Source organism: Somniosus microcephalus, chromosome 33, assembly GCF_052327205.1.
Source record: "Somniosus microcephalus isolate GS21.2 chromosome 33, FLI_Smic_1.0, whole genome shotgun sequence".
Classification (NCBI taxonomy): domain Eukaryota; kingdom Metazoa; phylum Chordata; class Chondrichthyes; order Squaliformes; family Somniosidae; genus Somniosus; species Somniosus microcephalus.
Genome location: NC_141019.1, coordinates 30,940,758 through 30,958,662, shown reverse-complemented (window position 1 = coordinate 30,958,662; position 17,905 = coordinate 30,940,758). Strand labels below are relative to the sequence as shown.

The window sequence follows — 17,905 nt, the reverse complement described above, 5'->3', positions numbered from 1 at the left end:
CTGGCTGGTTAAGGCAGCAAGTGGTAGGGAGCATGTCATTTACTGGCAATAATTGCAGCCCCTTCGTGCACAATATGCAGGTAAGTGGTTATCGTGCGATTATTTCAGGCTGCGATGCGTAGGTTATTGACATCATGCAAAGCAAAAGGGGGTGATGGCATCGTAGAGCATACGAGCCCATGCAAAAGCAGAAAGGGTTGCACATCGTGAAATAAATCAGGCAAAGTGTCGGACGACTGACTCCAACAGTTGCAACACTTACAAGCAAAAGGTCCCACTTCCCAGACTTCCCGGTGTACAGAGACAGAAAGAATAAAAGACAAGGGGAAAAAAATACAAGAAACAAAATGAAACCAAATCTTGTACCACAGAAAAGAGTCAAGAAATTCTTCATTTGGACTGTTTGAGCATATACACACATACATGGATACAGACACACAGGAGGAACAGAACAACACCAAGAACAGCAGCAGCACCAGGATCTGGACGCACAGGTGGTGTATCACTAATTCAGTCACCATCGAGCTCATTCTCTATAGCTTCCACCCCTCCCGCGTTTCGCTTCGAAAACTTGTAATACATTACCTTTCAGTAACTGCAAAAATCACCAATTGACATCCAGGTGAATCAGTTCAAATTCAAAACTAAATTCGAGTCTCTAATCATTATACTCCGGGCCAGAGCGAGACCCCCCCCCCCACCCCAGCCCCTTCGAATCATGACCCGCCAGGCCAGAGAGAGAGAGAGAGAGAGAGAGCGCGAGAGACCTCCATCCCCTCTCTGAAGCCATCGGAACTGAAGAAAATGTTGGCACTCGAGCTGGCAGTGGACTCGAGTCCACCACACGAAACAGTTCATCCAATTGGCAGACTGAGAAACCGAGCTCAGAAAAGATGGAGGAATAGAGGGGTGAGAGACGCAACAGTCATATGGCTGTTGGTGTTCAGCTGCGATTTATCATCAGGGGGGTTGGGGGGGGATTTTCTCAAGTCAGATCCGGGTTCTAAATATCTTACGAGAGTGCTGGATGTCATTATTTGGTGAAAGTGGAATTGAGAAAGAATCACACCCCTCCTACCCTATCCTCCAGGGAACTAGAAAGTTAAGAAATCAGTGAAACACCATTACTTATGCGGCGGGAACACAAACATGCAAATGTCATCACAAAGAAAATATCTTGCACATTAACTATAGGGCAAGTGTGTTCTAGAACATTCTTGAATATGCCCCCCCCGCCCCCAGTTTGCTCTTTCCACTTTTCTCCCCATCTCTCCTGAAGGGAGAACCATGCTGAGGATGGGTACAAACGGTTCTGCAGTACCTCGGCCTAGATAGTGGACGGCGGAAGAACTCAATCACGAGGGCAATCGTAGCCAAGCCCCATCCTGTTCTTGTCCAATATTTAAACACACACACACACACACACACACACACACACACTTGTCCACTGAGGGAAGAAACAATCGATAGTGTTGGGTAACAGGTGCATTCTGCTGGAGATTCAGCCCCCGTACAATGTCACTGAAGCAGATCCTTAAAAAAAGAGGAAAACTAAAGTAAAGGCACAACTTTAACAGAGCAACTAGGAGTACCTCACATGGAGAGTATGCCCACAGTTGCCTGCTCATTTCAGTGCTAAATTCATGCAAAAGGTGCGGCTTCTTAGCCCTGTACTTTATGTACCCGCTAAAGGCCAAGATTGTATCAAACGTCAGGGAACGTTAAATCACAAACCCAAAAGTCTCCAGTGTTTAAATCAGCATCATAATTGGGTCACATGATAACAGACGGTCAGTTTTCACCCAAACCCATCATTAATACCTCCAGAAAATGCAACAAAAATTAAACGTCACCTAAAAGTGGAGAGATTTCTCTAATGAAGTTACAATTGAAAATGAATGAACCGTCAGCGCACAGGACAGTATTAACAACATTTATAGCGCAATACTCCCTCAACATACCATTCAGAACCAGGCTGCTGTTACTCTGGTTCGAAGTTTATTGATTCTGCAATCGGTTGAGCAGGATTTGCAGAGAAAGCAGAGACCTCAACCCATTAATTTAAAAAAAACTCGCGCTGAAACCCAATCTGAACGTACATCGTTTTTTTTTCCCTTCCTCCTTTCCTGTAGGCCAACTCTTGACGGAGTATGATTCAATGGGTGCTGGCACTCCTTTGGTACCTCATCCATGTGGCCATTTGAGACGTGTGAGCCCAATGAGGGGGTCAGGCAGGCTGCAACAATCAATTGGGGTGGGGGGGGTAAATCAGAACGGAGCCAGATCTTGGCCAGACATGCACACTTCCAGCAGAGAGTCACTGGACAATGGGAAATGCACAGAGTAACTGCGCAGATGGCTCCACCAGCTCAGTAATGTCACTGGGGCAGTCAAGAGGGAAGGGCTTCACTGAGGTAAGAAATGTGATTTTATTTTGGAAAAGATGGGAGAACTTTTTTTTCTTTTTTTAAGATACTTCCTGTGGCATTGTAGACAGAGAATCCAGACCAAATATAGTCTTCAGGTAAAATGGGGTTAGAGTATGGGGGATAATTGGACCAGTGTGCACAGATGTAATTCAAACCCCATTTTAGTCATATATTCTGGTGTTTTAATACAATATTTGGATTTTATATTTATAGTAAGTGGCAAAGCTTAGGGGAATTTGAGAAGTAGAGTTGGTCGCAGCACAGGAGTTTCTCAGCAGTCCAGGCCTGGGACTTGAAGCAGCAACTGATGGTCAGGAGTACGGTGGGTTACCATGAACCTGAGCTGAGGGCTCTCGCAAGAGGCGGCTGAAGAGAAAATAGTCGACTTTCAAAGATTTAAAATTTACCTTTCCCTTGACGACAGCTTTAAATGCGATGCGTATAATGAGATATGACCAGATGCCGTGTAGAACCTGTAGTGTGAGCAACAGAAAATTGAAGAACCACCAAGACGGGTATGGCCCAATGATCTCCCAACTTTCAAACAGTGTTGTGTTTAAAATCCTGAAAATGAAAAAAAAAACACAAATCAACCTTCACTTTTGTAAACCCTTTGTAAGCATTTGACTGTTTAAAGAGTGTAACACTGTCAGGATCCCTTTTAAGTCACATTAAAAGGGGGAAAGGAAAGTGCGTGCGGAGGGGGGGACTTTTCAGTCAAACATCGTTAACCACTTTATTTTTAAAAAACGTCAATGTTATTATTTCCAGGAGAACCTGGAGAGCTGCTCTGGACTGACCCAATGCCAGGAAAGCACATTACAGGCTAGGAAATCAGCACTGCCAACCTGTAGTGTAGTTCCCAGGGCTGGCTGGGCAGCTCCAGAGCAGCCCTGAGACTCAGTTGAAGCTCACTCGAATTGTCTGCAATGGAGCCATTCCAGGACACACAGGAATGAACACAAGAATGGATGTCACCAGAATGGCCCTAATTAGGACCAGAGGATCTTCATAGCACTGATGTTTTTTTTTAAAAATATAACAAATACCTGGTAAGAGTATCATTTTAAATAAGAACAGAAAATGCTGGAAATACTCAGCAGGTCAGGCAGCATCCGTAGAGAGAGAAACAGAGTTAACGTTTCAGGTCGATGACCTTTGGTCAGAATGTTCTGATGAAAGGTCATTGACCTGAAACGTTAACTCTGTTTCTCTCTCTCTCTATAGATGCTGCCTGACCTGCTGAGTATTTCCAGCATCCACAGTATTTCGCTTTTGAGAGAGAGTATCATTTTGTTCCCCTTTGAGGACTAGGATTTTGCATAACACAGGCCATTTCAACTCTTGAAAGTTGGATCTTTTCCAGGAATAAACAGGACATCAGAGAGGTTTACAGAGAATAATTCAAAGTGTTGGCATATTCATGTTACAATGCAGTCAAACCCCACGAACATAGAAGATAGAAGCAGGAGTAGGCCATTCGGCCCCTCGAGCCTGCTCTGCCATTTAATGAGATCATGGCTGATCATCCAAATTCAGTACCCTGTCCCTGCCTTCTCCCCATATCCCTTGATCCCTTTAGCCTTAAGAAATATATCTAACTCCTTCTTGAATATATTTAATGAATTGGCCTCAACTGCCTTGTGTGGTAGAGAATTCCACAGGTTCACCACTCTCTGGGTGAAGAAATTCCTCCTCATCTCAGTCCTAAATGGCTTACCCCTTATCCTTAGACTGTGACCCCGGTTCTGGACTCCCCGACCATCGGGAACATCCTTCCTGCATCTAGTCTGTCCAGTCCTGTTAGAATTTTATGTTTCAATGAGATCCCCTCTCATTCTTCTAAACTCTAGCGAATATAAGCCCAATCGACCCAATCTCTCCTCATAAGTCATTCCTGCCATCCCAGGTATCAGTCTGGTGAATCCTCGCTGCACTCCCTCCATGGCAAGAACATCCTTCCTCAGATAAGGCGACCAAAACTGTGCACAATACTCAAGGTGTTGCGTCAACCTAAAAACTATACAACCAAACCATTGGAACTAGAAGCATCCCGATCATTGGATTGCTCCGTTAAAGAGGTGCTGCTGCAGCCAGGTTAAACTGTTCCAGGGGATCCACAACATAACCATCAGTCCAAGAGACCCACAATCACAAAATTCAGTCGGAACCTGTTGGAGGTTAATCTCCAAAGCATCAGATTGGAGTAACAGAACTCCGAGGCACAAATATTATGTTAGCACTTTACAGAATGTGCAGTTCCTTCATGGCAAAGCCAGATTAATTGGAACTATTACTGTACTTTAAAAAGGCTGGTTTTAAAGTAGATTACCAGGAATCCCACTCATTTTGGTCCAAGTTCCCCTCCAAGTCACACATCCCCCTAACTTAAACATATATAGTCGTTCCTTCATAGTCACTAGGTCAATATCCTGAATTTGCTACCCAACACCATCGTGAGAGCACCATCATTACAACGATTGCAGTGGTTCAAGGCAGTAGCCCACCACGCCATCTCAAGGCAACTAGGGAAGGGCAGTAAATGCGGCCTTGAGCAGCACTGCCCACCTCCCCCGAGGGCAAATATATTCAACAATGAATAGGCTCTCTTTAGGTCAAAATGGAAATCCTCGCCTTGGAATGGGATCCTGGAGTCACCAGTCAGTAAACAGTTAAAAAATGCCAGACAGGCGAAGAACGTGTCTTCATGAATTCGGATGGTACACTTTGTCGAGCTAAAAAACAAATGATTTTCTGGTGAGGTCACCGGTTTTGTGTGTAGTAAACAGAGCACTGTACGTAGTAAACTAGACTGTGGTGACGTTCTGTTAGGCTGTTATAGGACAGCAGGCAATAGCTTGTTTATAGGAGAAATTATATCATACAGCACAGTGATCCATGTGCTTAAGAAAAGGTTAATTTTGACCTTTGCTCCATGGGTTCAATGTGCAGGAACAAGCTGTGAAATGGTCGTTTACATAGTGCTGACATCCACAAAATGGTTTCCACTCCAGTGCAAGCTACGTACCTCCAACTTGTGGTACAATTTTGTAAACCATTCAACACACAGTGAATGGGCCAAGATGAAACATTGAAGTCTCCTTCTAAAGAAAGAGAAAATACTCGATTTCGTATGGTATACAGTACGAGAATAGGGATGCGGGAATCATTAAACAGCACATAAAACACAAAATGAATAATGAAAAATCAATTTGGAAAAAAAAAATCAAAAAGCCTGAAGAGAATTTTATTTTCGCCATTCCTCAACGGCGCAATCTGCCATCAGGCTTCTGCTAAAGCTGCCATGCGGCTACCGATTAGGGGGTGGTGCTGGAAGGGCCCAGCATGATTCACCTGCCTTATTCCTCGTGAGGAATTGCCTCCCCTCACCTCCCTCGGATGAGCAGTCTGAGATGAGGAGCTTGCCACGTGGCGAATTGAGATTGGAACCCACAACTTACCGCTCCTCATGCAACATGCCACTGCGCGGTGTTCAATACAGCATTGAGGATTTACAGGAGTCTATCATTCTGGGATGCATTCCATTTCATTTGCTGTGATGGAAATCACTTTCTACCCAACTGTTACAGTTTCCTTTTTAATTGTAGGCTGCATTGGGGGTTGGGGCTGGGCGGTGGGGGTGGGAAGAGACGAGTTGGTACGAGGCCAAGTTAACCGTACCAGCAACCCTTAAGCCTCACGTCTCCCATCCCCATCCTACTGCACTACATGCAATATCAACAGCACATTTCAGAATAACACGGAACTTGAAACTTACACTGGTGAATGAAGTATCAGAAATACATGGTGCACATTCTTTCTCCCTCCCTCCCTCTTTACTTGCAGGGAATAAATGGGCCATTGTTTGGATGACATTTACTTGGCCATTTCCTTCCTTGCATCCCTCTGGATTGTTAACATGAATATACATAAGCAGGTCAGAGTTATTTTTATAGATACTAAACAATGCCTGTGGGTAGCGTGTTTTGACACCCACATCAACGAACTATTAAACTATACAATCCAAGGCCCTCCTGCTTGTGGGTAGATAGATGGTACATGCCAGTTTCCAGTCCCAAATTCTGAATGAAACTCTGAATCAAACACAAACAATTTTAAACCAAATATCCGAGTTAATTCTCACAAATTCCTCATTAAAATCTTTGGTCAATCTATCTTGCGGTTTAATGATCACATTGCGCTTTCACTGGGTATACAGCAATGAGCATGTAACAACTTAAAGCCTAATGGTGCAAATGTTTCACTGCACCTGGCTAATGACTACAAGCCCCAGGTTAACCCCTAGCCTCGGGCAACATTCATACTGTGGCTTTACTAAAGATGGTAAGTGCCCAATTTCTACCAGGGCAAAAGAAAAAACATGCCAACGTTTCCACCCTGGGTTACATTTCAGGGACAACTCGAAAAGCTAGTCAAAGTGGCACTGATTAAAGGCACAAGGATGTCTGCATCACTCAGCTTGCCCTTCTTAACCAACCCAAGGCAGCAGTCCATGTTGGGACAGGTCTCCTCACTGTACTCCAAGTATGAAAATCTCCACATCATCATTCGAGCAACTTGGGAGGCAGACAAGACAGCGCCCGGCACAGTGCAAACCATTTCCTACAAAAGACAGCCCCAGAATGTCTTCTACAGCCCACACCTTTTGCTAGGCATGCACTGATGTGATGACATCAGACTTCACTCACAATTACCATGACAGAGAGCATTAGCGCTGCTCATGGCCACAAAGAAAACAGGAAACAGCGACAAATACATGGCGGACAGTGACATTTTAAAAACATTCATTCTCAGGATGTGGGCATCATTAGCAAGGCCAGCATTTATTGCCCATCCCTAGTTGCCCTCGAGAAGGTGGTGGTGGGCCGCCTTCTTGAACCGTCGCAGGCTGTGTGGTGAAGGTACGCCCAGTGCTGGTAGCTAGAGCGTTCCAGGATTTTGACAATTGTATCACAATCAATACACACCATGTTTACCATGTTCTATACAAGATCTCCTCCAATGACTATAATGCCTTATTATAAGCAAGATTGCAAAATCTGCAGCACACCAGGTCCAGAGTGCTGGAATAGCTGTCCCCCCACCTCCTCCTCCTTTTTCTACCAATTTTCCTGAAGGTATCGGCTCCTTGCTGCAGTACAGTTGAATGGGTGGCGGGTATCTGACGGTATCTCACCCAAGTAGCCATTCTCTCTGTGCGAGGCTATTCTATCAATCATCGAAAACATCACAGCCAAGATTGATCCTGTCCTTGCAGCAACAAACAGTGGCAGGCAGAATTCTAGTCCTTAGCTGCTACTCGTTTGCTGTTTTCACAGAAAAATGGATAGAATCGTGGCATGCAATCCCCCAAAATGCCAGGGAAAATCCTGCAATTCTATGCAATAAAAATAGAATTTGATTTTTTCCAATCACCGTAACCCAGTGGCACTAATTACCATCAAACAGATGTCTATGGCAGCATTAAAATCCCCCAATTATTGTGGTGATAGACTTGGGTGGTTTAACCAACGTCCATTTTTAAATAGATCCAATTGGAGGACAATAAAGCTACTTAGCAAGTTTGGCAAAAAGTAAAAAATCTTATGTCTGCGCTTCATGTGAGCTTTACCATTATAAATGCAGAAATAGGAATTAATAATAGAAACTGCCGAATGCCTATGTAAACCTGTCACACTGTAATTACATCCTCCTTCCAGGGGAGGCACTGCATCGCCACCACTGGTGGGAGGGTGTAATTGCACCATGACAAGTTTTCATAGGCAGTTTCCATTGTAAATGTGGACATTTATAATGGCAATATAAAAATAAGAATAGAAAGCACGATTTTAAAATGGAGTGAATTCCATTTGCTTGCCCTGGTCCAATTATTCCCCCACCCTCCAACCTGCTTCATTTGGTCTCGGACACCCCCCCCCCCCCCCCCAGCTGCAATGCCATGGGAGATTGTCTAGATACTAACAATGCTTTGTACATCGTCCAGTTGCCTTCCAGAGTGCATAAGCAAACTGTGTTACAAAATACAAGATGAGCTGATAAACTGCATGTTGTCGCAATCTTATTTCATTAGTACTGGCCACGGATGGGGGTCCTGCTTGAGGAAGAATCATAGAAGCCAGAGGATTCACAGATGAACCATTACATTCTTACAGACCAGAAGGTCCGGGTTCAATTACTGTTCTGTACTGTGTTATAGTCAGGGTTCCTGCCCATTCCAGCATTAAGCCATACAGATCAAAGCTCACAGGTTCGATTCCCGGTCTGTGCTGCGCAAGCAGATTGCAGCCCGGGTAAACAGTTAGGGGGGGGACTACTAATCTCTCAGGGCCGGGGGGAAATTAGCCAGGGTTGCTGTTCCTGATGGCTATTCAGTGACCTAGTGAACAACAGGGAGACCAGCATCAGGCTCCACTGTGATGCCTTCCACGATTGAAAAAGTCTGCCAACACTCACTTGCTCGGCCCATACTTGACTGGTGAGTATTTCCAGGCTATTCAACCATGGAATGGCCACTTGGGAGAGGTGCTGGAACGCCCGGAGTTCACCTAGACACACATACTGCACCTGAATTAAACAGAGAATAAGGATAACTAGCAGCTTGTTACAAGGCAGTACATCAAACTACAAACAAACAGAGTTTACACGGTTAAACAGAGTTAATATCCTAGCCAATCTGGACTAAAAACCCACGTGACTTTAGTTTTTTAAAAAAAGCATTTATAATAAAGTAAACATATAGTAGTTTCTGATTGAGATAAAACCACCGTGTGCCAGTCACATCACTTGAAGCTTTGAATGACATGTAGGTGCAGTAGGGGGGGGGGGGGGGGGGGGGGTCGGAGAAGACCGAGCACACTGGGCGCCTAAGAACATAAGAAATAGGAGCAGGAATAGGCCACTCGGCCCCTCGAGCCTGCTCCACCATTCAGTAAGATCATGGCTGATCTTGGGCTCAAAGCCACTTCCCCGCCCGCTCCCCGTAACCCTTCACTCCCTTATCTTGCAAAAATACGTCCATCTCCACCTTAAATGTATTTAATGACCCAGCCTCCACGGCTCTCGAGGGCAGAGAATTCCACAGATTTACGACCCTCAGAGAAGAAATTCCTCCTCATCTCAGTTCCCGATGGCGGGGGAGTCCAGAACCAGGGGGTCACAGTCTAAGGATAAGGACTGAGATGAAGAGGAATTTCTTCACCCAGAGAGTGGTGAACCTGTGGAATTCTCTACCACACAAGGCAGTTGAGGCCAATTCATTAAATATATTCAAGAAGGAGTTAGATATATTTAAGGCTAAAGGGATCAAGGGATATGGGGAGAAAGCAGGGACAGGGTACTGAATTTGGATGATCAGCCATGATCTCATTAAATGGCAGAACAGGCTCGAGGGGCCGAATGGCCTACTCCTGCTCCTATCTTCTATGTTTCTATGTTTCTAAAAGGGCGACCCTTTATTCTGAAACTATACCTCCTAGTTCTAGATTTCTCCACCGAGGGGAAACATCCTCCCTGCATCTACCCTGTCGAGCCCCTTCAGTATCTTATATGTTTCAATAAGATCACCTCTCATTCTTCTAAATTCCAATGAGTATAGGCCCAACCTGCTCAACCTTTCTTCATAAGTCAACCCCCTCATCTCAGGAATCAACCGAGTGAATCGTCTCTGAACTGCCTCCAATGCAAGTATATCCTTCCTTAAATAAGGAGACCAAAACTGTGCGCAGTACTCCAGGTGTGGTCTCACCAAAACCCTGTACAGTTGTAGCAGGACTTCCCTGCTTTTATACTCCAACCCCCTTGCAATTCCTGCAACACCTGGAATTCACAATATCCATTCTCCCCAAGTATTGTGTACATTTACATAAGAACATAAGAATTAGGAGCAGGAGTCGGCCATTCGGCCCCTCGAGCCTGCTCCACAATTCAATAAGATCGTGGCTGATCTTGTACCTCAACTCCACTTTCCCGCCCGATCTCCATATCCCTGGATTCCCTTACTGTTCCAAAAATCTATCGATCTCACACACCACACACTAGTTCTTTAAAGTTAACATTTGCTTTTTCTTGGCGACAGTTTAGACAGCTGCGGATATGTGGGAGTTTTGCTGCTGGTCGTCAGAGAATGCCATTTGATACCATGTGTTGCATAACCGGAAGACTGAAATCATTATAACAGGAAGACGAAGACTTTACAACTTGGATGTTATGTAACAAGTTTGAGAACTGACCACCAATGTTCCCTTTAAGCGGCGCAGTGCTCCAGGGGTCCCGCGCAGTCGGTGAGCTGGCTTTTAAATTGAAAAAAACGTGCATGCGTGGAATTTTGAATGGGTCGCGCAGTTAAAGGGGCTGCCTGGCCCAAAACCATTTTATAGGGAACATTGCTGACCACCAGAGTCAGGTAAATATTACTGGCTAGAGAATCTTTGGAATTCTCTACGCCCGAAGGCTGTGGAGACTCAGTCGTTGAGTATATTCAAGACAGAGATCGATAGATTTTTGGATTGATATACCTATCAATTCGTCCAATGAAAAGCGACGAGTTAAGAAAGTAACTATAGGTTTTTATTGACTAAATAACAGAGCCCACCCTCGTGGGTGATCGGATCCAAGAAGGAGGAATACCAGCCAGTCGACCACCTTTATACCTGGGCAGGTAGGTGGAGCCATGGGCGGAGTCGGCAGTGGTCAGCCCAGGTATAGCAGCGTGACAAGAGGCGACCTCGTACAGTGATACAACAATGTGAACAGTGATAACTATAGGGAAACGATCTAAGTGATAACTATAGTGTAACGATAGTGAACGGTAAAAGTGGTTTACCACATTCACCCCTTGTTTAGATTTGAGTCCGGCGGGGTGAAGTGTACTACCAGTTCTGGTATGTCAGTCTGTCCGGAGGCCTCGTAAGCTTGTCTGATCGTCGCAGCGGCGGTGTTGCGTTCTCCGGTGTTAATGCTGGCGTCTGCGAGGTAGGCGAAGGCTCTTGGGGTTCCGGCGTACCATCTACCTGGGCTGGAATTGGGGGGGGTGGTGGGGGGTAGCGGTGGTGTCTCCGGAGTGCCCGAGGGTGCGAGGTCTCGTAAGGAGACTGTGTCCTCCCGCCCGTCTGGGTATGCCACGTAGGCGTACTGGGGGTTGGCGTGCAGGAGGTTCACCCTCTCGACCAGGGGGTCCGTTTTATGGGCCCTCACGTGCTTTCGCAGCAAGACGGGCCCCGGAGAGGTCAGCCAGGTTGGTAGCGTGGTTCCCGTAGTCGACTTCCTGGGGAAAACAAACATTCGTTCATGGGGGGTGGCGTTAATGGCAGTGCAAAGTAGTGACCGGGTGGAATGCAGCGCCGCCGGGAGGACCTCCTGCCAGCGAGAGGTTGGGAGGCCCTTAGACTTTAAGGCTAAGAGGACGGCCTTCCATACCGTCGCGTTCTCTCTTTCCACCTGGCCGTTCCCTCGGGGGTTGTAGCTGGTGGTCCTGCTAGTGGCGATGCCTCTCGCTAGTAGGAACTGACGGAGTTCCTCGCTCATGAAGGAGGCGCCCCGGTCACTATGTATATAGTTTGGGAACCCGAACAAGGCAAAGAGGTCGTTCAGGCATTTAACGACCGTGGTGCTGGTCATGTCTGGGCAGGGAAAGGCAAAGGGGAAACGGGAGTACTCATCAACAATGTTGAGGAAGTACACATTACGGTCAGAGGACGGGAGGGGCCCCTTAAAATCGATGCTCAAGCGCTCGAAGGGGCGGGTGGCCTTGATCAAGCTTGCTCTGTCCGGCCTAAAGAAGTGCGGTTTGCACTCGGCACAGGTCTGGCAGTTCCTGGTCATGGTCCTGACCTCCTCGATGGAGGTGGTCAGGTTGCGGGCCTTAATGAAGTGGTAAAGCCTGGTGACCCCGGGGTGGCAGAGGTCGTTGTGGAGGGTCTGAAGTCTATCAATTTGCGCGCTGGCGCATGTAATTCGCGATAAGAGCGTCAGGGGGTTCGTTCAGCTTACCAGGCCGGTACAAGATATCATAATCGTAGGTGGATAGCTCGATTCTCCACCTCAAGATCTTGTCGTTCTTGATTTTACCCCTCAGCTTGTTATTAAACATAAAAGCGACCGAACGCTGGTCGGTGAGGAGGGTAAATCGCTTGCCTGCGAGGTAATGCCTCCAGCGGCGTACCGCCTCCACAATCGCCTGGGCCTCCTTCTCGACCGAAGAGTGTCGGATCTCAGGGCCCTGTAGGGTCCTTGAGAAGAAGGCCACCGGTCTCCCCTCCTGGTTGAGGGTAGCGGCTAGGGCGAAGTCGGATGCATCGCTCTCCACTTGGAAGGGGATGGACTCATCCACTGCGTGCATAGTGGCCTTAGCAATGTCTCCCCTGATGAGGGAGAAGGCCGCGCGCGCTTCTTCCGTAAGGGGGAAGGAGGTGGACTTCATGAGGGGTCTGGCTTTGTCCGCATAATTCGGCACCCATTGGGCATAGTAGGCGAAGAGCCCCAGGGTTCTCTTCAGCGCCTTTGGACAGTGGGGAAGGGGTAGCTCCATGAGGGGACGCATTCTTTCGGGATCGGGGCCGATGATTCCGTTCTCTACTACGCAGCCGAGGATGGCAAGGCGCGAGGTGTTAAATACACATTTCTCCTTATTGTAGGCGAGGTTCAGCCGTTGGGCCGTACGGAGGAATCTTTCCAGATTAGCGTCATGGTCTTGCCGGTCGCGGCCGCAGATGGTGACGTTATCTAGATAGGGGAACGTGGCTTGCAGCCCGTTCTGGTCAACCATCCGGTCCATCTCCCTTTGGAAGACCGAAACCCCGTTGGTGACGCCGAAGGGGACCCTAAGGAAGTGGTAGAGGCGGCCATTCGCCTCGAAGGCGGTATACTGGCGGTCCTCGGGGCGGATAGGGAGTTGGTGGTAGGCCGACTTAAGGTCGATGGTAGAGAATACCCGGTATTGAGCAATCTGATTGACCATATCAGATATGCGGGGAAGGGGGTATGCGTCCAGCTGGGTGTACCGGTTTATGGTTTGGCTGTAGTCGATGACCAGGCGGTTTTTATTGCCGGTCTTAACGACTACAACCTGGGCACGCCAGGGGCTGCTGCTCCCCTCGATGATGCCCTCCTTCAGGAGACGCTGCACCTCAGAGCTAATGAAAGCTCTGTCCCCGGAGCTGTACCGCCTGCTCTTGGTAGCGACGGGTTTGCAGTCGGGGGTGAGGTTAGCGAACAGGGAAGGTGGCGGGACCTTGAGGGTGGATAGGCCGCAGGTGTTACGCGGTGGGCGATTTAAAGGCTGCTGGTTGTCGACTGAGCGGGGGGAGGGGTCCACCGTATGCTAGAGTGACGCTTTGGAGGTGGGATTGAAAATCCAGCCCTAGTAGGACGGCAGCGCATAGCTGGGGCAGGACGAGGAGTTTAAAGTTTTTATACTCCGTGCCCTTAACCGACAGGGTCACAGCACAGTAGCCGCTGATGTCTGTGGCGTGGGACCTCGATGCCATCGAGATCCGGTTGCGCGTTGGTTGGACAGTGAGGGAGTAGTGGCTCACCGTGTCTGGATGTATGAAGCTCTCCGTGCTTCCGCTGTCGAACAGGCAGGTCGTGGCGTGGCCGTCTACTTTGATGTCCATCATTGACTTGGACAGCTGATGCGGGCGAGCTTGGTCTAGTGTGACGGAGGCTAGTGTGTGGCTGAGCGGGTCGCTGTAGTCTGTAGGTGAAGCGGTCGTCAGGTCTGGAGGTAAGGTGGCGGTCGAGCGTGGTGGGTAAAATGGAGGCGCCCACGAGGTGGGGCAAAATGGTGGAGAAGATGGCTGCCCCCACAACCCACATGAGGCACTGCTGGCGTCGGTTGCCTGGATCAAAGATGATGCGCTATCAATTACTCAGAAAAGACTGAGAGTTAGAAGAGTAACTAAAGGCTTTTATTAACAACAGAATGGAGGTCTGCCTCGCGTGGTCGACCGGTCCATGATACTAAGGGCTGGGGAGCAGTCACCTTTATACTAGGATCTGTGGGAGGAGTCAGCCGAGGCATGTCCAGGCATGTACACAGTGGAATACAAACAGGACAAACAGGAATACAAACAGTGGTTTACCACAAAAGATGGCCGCCCCCATTGCTCATCTGTGGCCTTGATAGAAGATGGCCGCCCCCACAGTTCGCATGAGGCACTGCTGGCCTCTGCTGCTCTCCCTCTGCAGGCCTTCGCGAAGTGGCCTTTCTTCAGGCAGCTGGAGCACGTCGCGTTTTTGGCTGGGCAGCGCGACCTCGGGTGTTTCGCCTGCCCACAGAAGAAGCAGCCGGCGGCCCGGTCGCGGGGGTCCGAAGTCGCAGCCGGTACCGGGGGTGGCGGTCCCGATAGGGTCCGGGACGCCGACGCTGAGGTAGGTCCCAGGGGCGGCGCTACAAGGGGTATTGCGGTCGGGGTCGGGCCCGAGTCCCAGAGTCGCGAACTGTACCTGGAATACACCTCGAGGTCCCGCTGGGTCACTTCTAGGGGGTAGGCCAAGGCTGCAGCTGTGTTCAGGTCGAGGTCCTTTGATTCCAGCAGTCTCTGCCGGAGTAGTTGGACCGAAGGCCTTTTACGAAGGCATCACGGATGTTATCTTCAGTGTTTTCTGCAGCCGATACTGCTTTAAAGTCACAGTCCCTGCCGAGTGTTCGTAGCGCCCGTAAAAATTCAGCTACAGACTCTCCTGGCTGTTGCGGGCGGGATCTTAGGAGGTGTCTGGCATACATGGAATTTACCGGGCTCCGGTACTGCTGTTTCAGTAGGTTGATAGCGGCCTCGTAAGTAGTAATGTCCTGGATGAGTGCGTATACTTTAGGGCTCGCTTGGGCGGTCAGAACTCTCAGTTTGGATCTCTGAGGGACGCCGGATTCTTCCAGGTAGGATTCGAAGCAGCACAGCCAGTGTTTGAAGTCGAGGGCTGCGTTTGTTGCTTGTGGGTTTAGATCCAGGTACGGTGGTTTGAGGGCTCGCAGCCAAGCCGGCTGCTGTGGCTGTTGTAGCTGGGCGTCTGGCTGGTCGTTTGGCTGCTCCGTTGACTGGTTGTTTGGCTGCTCAAGTGACGACATTTTAAAATTTAGTCAATAAAATTGATATACCTATCAATTCGTCCAATGAAAAGCGACGAGTTAAGAAAGTAACTATAGGTTTTTATTGACTAAATAACAGAGCCCACCCTCGTGGGTGATCGGATCCAAGAAGGAGGAATACCAGCCAGTCGACCACCTTTATACCTGGGCAGGTAGGTGGAGCCATGGGCGGAGTCGGCAGTGGTCAGCCCAGGTATAGCAGCGTGACAAGAGGCAACCTCGTACAGTGATACAACAATGTGAACAGTGATAACTATAGGGAAACGATCTAACAGTGATAACTATAGTGTAACGATAGTGAACGGTAAAAGTGGTTTACCACATGGATATTAAGGGAATCAAGGGATATGGGGATAGTGCAGGAACGCTATGTCCGACAGGGTCAGGGTGGCATTTTTGCAGCCATGGCGACGCAAATTAAAGGGCAGGTGCCGGGTGGCCATTTTGTTTTGGCCTGCCTGCCAGAACCTGCCCCCTCAAGTGCCGGGCTGCTTTCCTGGCACTCCGCTCCCCGGTGGTCCAGCAGGGCCCTGGTGCGTGCTGCGCTAGGCCCCTTCCCTTTAATCAGGGGAAAGAGGCCTGCAATACCGCGGCGCTACGTGCCGGCACGCGTGGCCTTCAGATTGGGGGAGTGCTTCCAGTAGCGCCCCGCCTCCTGCTTGGGGCACTACCACTCAATTTATGGCGCAGGGGCGCCAACTTTTTCGGGGTGCTAAAGTTAGCGCTGACTGAATTTTCCCTCCCCAATGATCTCTCTATCTTGGGAGGAGGCTGCTGCGAAGCAGGTCAAGGGCAACTTTCAACCATTGAATACTACGGCAGCCATTGGCCCCAAATACATGCATGTGGCTCATTTACAGATTACAAAAATAAATCTTGCACAATTTTTTGAATTTTCACTCACGTTATACACGACACAGATATTTCAACAAGGTTATAATTAGAATGCATCACCGCTGGAACAGAGGCCCAGACATCAAAAACAACAGCCCCACTAACTCCACCTTCAACTGCGAAAGGGAAGTGCTCCACTTCAAAAGGAGAAACTACTCCTAGTGTTAAATTGCATAAACAGAACACATGGCAGGGTTTCAAGAAAAACAAAACAAAAACAGGCTGGCTGGATTCGATGTTCTTTTTCTAAAATACATTGTTGATGCTTAGTCACATGATCTCTATATATTATCCAGCACTAGAAATATAAAACTTGCTCTTTACATAGACCATGTCCAATTTGGGGATTCACAAGCCACCAGGAGTTGGAGAGGCGCAGAGGTCTCGGAGTGTTGTAGTGCTGGAGGAGGTTAGAGAGATTGGGAGGGATGAGGCCGTGGAGGGATTTGAACACCTGGATTCGAGGCGTTGCTGGACCGGGACCCAGTGTAGGTCAGTGAGCACAGGGGTGATGGGAGAACGGGGCTTGGTACGAGTTAGGATAAGGGGCAGCAAAGTTTTGGATGACCTCAGTTTGTGGAGGGTAGAAGATGGGAGGCCGGCCAAGAGAACATTGGAATAGTCAAGTCTGACGGCAACAAGGGCCAGGATGATGGTTTCAGCAGCGGATGGGGTGAGAGAGAGAGAGAGAGAGAGAGAGAGAGACTTGCATTTATATAGCGCCTTTCACGATTTACAGCCAATGAAGTACTTTTTGAAGTGTAGTCACTGTTGTAATGTGGGAAACGCAGCAGCCAATTGCGCACAGCAAGCAAATGTGTTGATGACCAGATAATCTGTTTGTTATGTTGGTTGAGGGATAAATATTGGCCCCAGGACACCGGGACGAACTCCCCTGCTCTTCTTTGAAATAGCGCCGTGGGATCTTTTACATCCACTTGAGAGAGCAGACGGGGCCTCGGTTTAACGTCTCATCTGAAAGACGGCACCTCCGACAGTGCAGCGCTCCCTCAGCACGGCACTGCACAGGGGCGGAGACGGGCGATGTTACGAAGTAGGCGGTCTTGGCGACGGAGAGGATATGGGATCGGAAGCTCAGCTCGGGGCGAAATAGTATGCCGAGGTTGTGAGCAGTCTGGTTCAGCTGGAGACAGTGGTCCGCAAAGACACACAATATCTATCTGTTCTCAGACCTCCACGATGCAACCCTGGCCAGCTGCTCTCCACAGTTGGGTCAGTCTTTCTTTCCCCCCCCCCCCCCAAATCTGGATCACTGTGCACACATTTTGCCTGCAGAGCTAACCCGGTGTGACTTTGAGAGACCATATCTCCAGTGATCTCCCTGTGCAGATTGGCTCAGGAGGCTCGGTGATCGAAGGAGTCCAGTGAAGCAGCAGCTCTTCATGGGCTATGTGCACAAAACAGGGGAGCTGCACTGAACACCCGACGAATACAGACTTGCTTGGTGAAGAACGGA

The 17,905-nt window shown here is 48.6% G+C and overlaps 1 protein-coding gene across 3 annotated transcripts in view; it reads right to left on the bottom strand.

Annotated features, from left to right (window-relative positions):
* cers5 (ceramide synthase 5) overlaps positions 1-17,905 on the bottom strand; it is a 146,298-nt gene that overhangs the window by 14,283 nt on the left and 114,110 nt on the right. For 2 of the 3 annotated variants that reach the window (XM_085972901.1, XM_085972902.1), the window contains exon 9: positions 2,837-2,993. In XM_085972901.1, the coding sequence (XP_085829027.1) occupies positions 2,837-2,993 (157 nt within the window). Of the gene's footprint in view, positions 1-262; positions 287-2,836; positions 2,994-17,905 lie in introns of all 3 variants that reach the window. The other variant, XM_085972900.1, reaches the window with a different exon arrangement.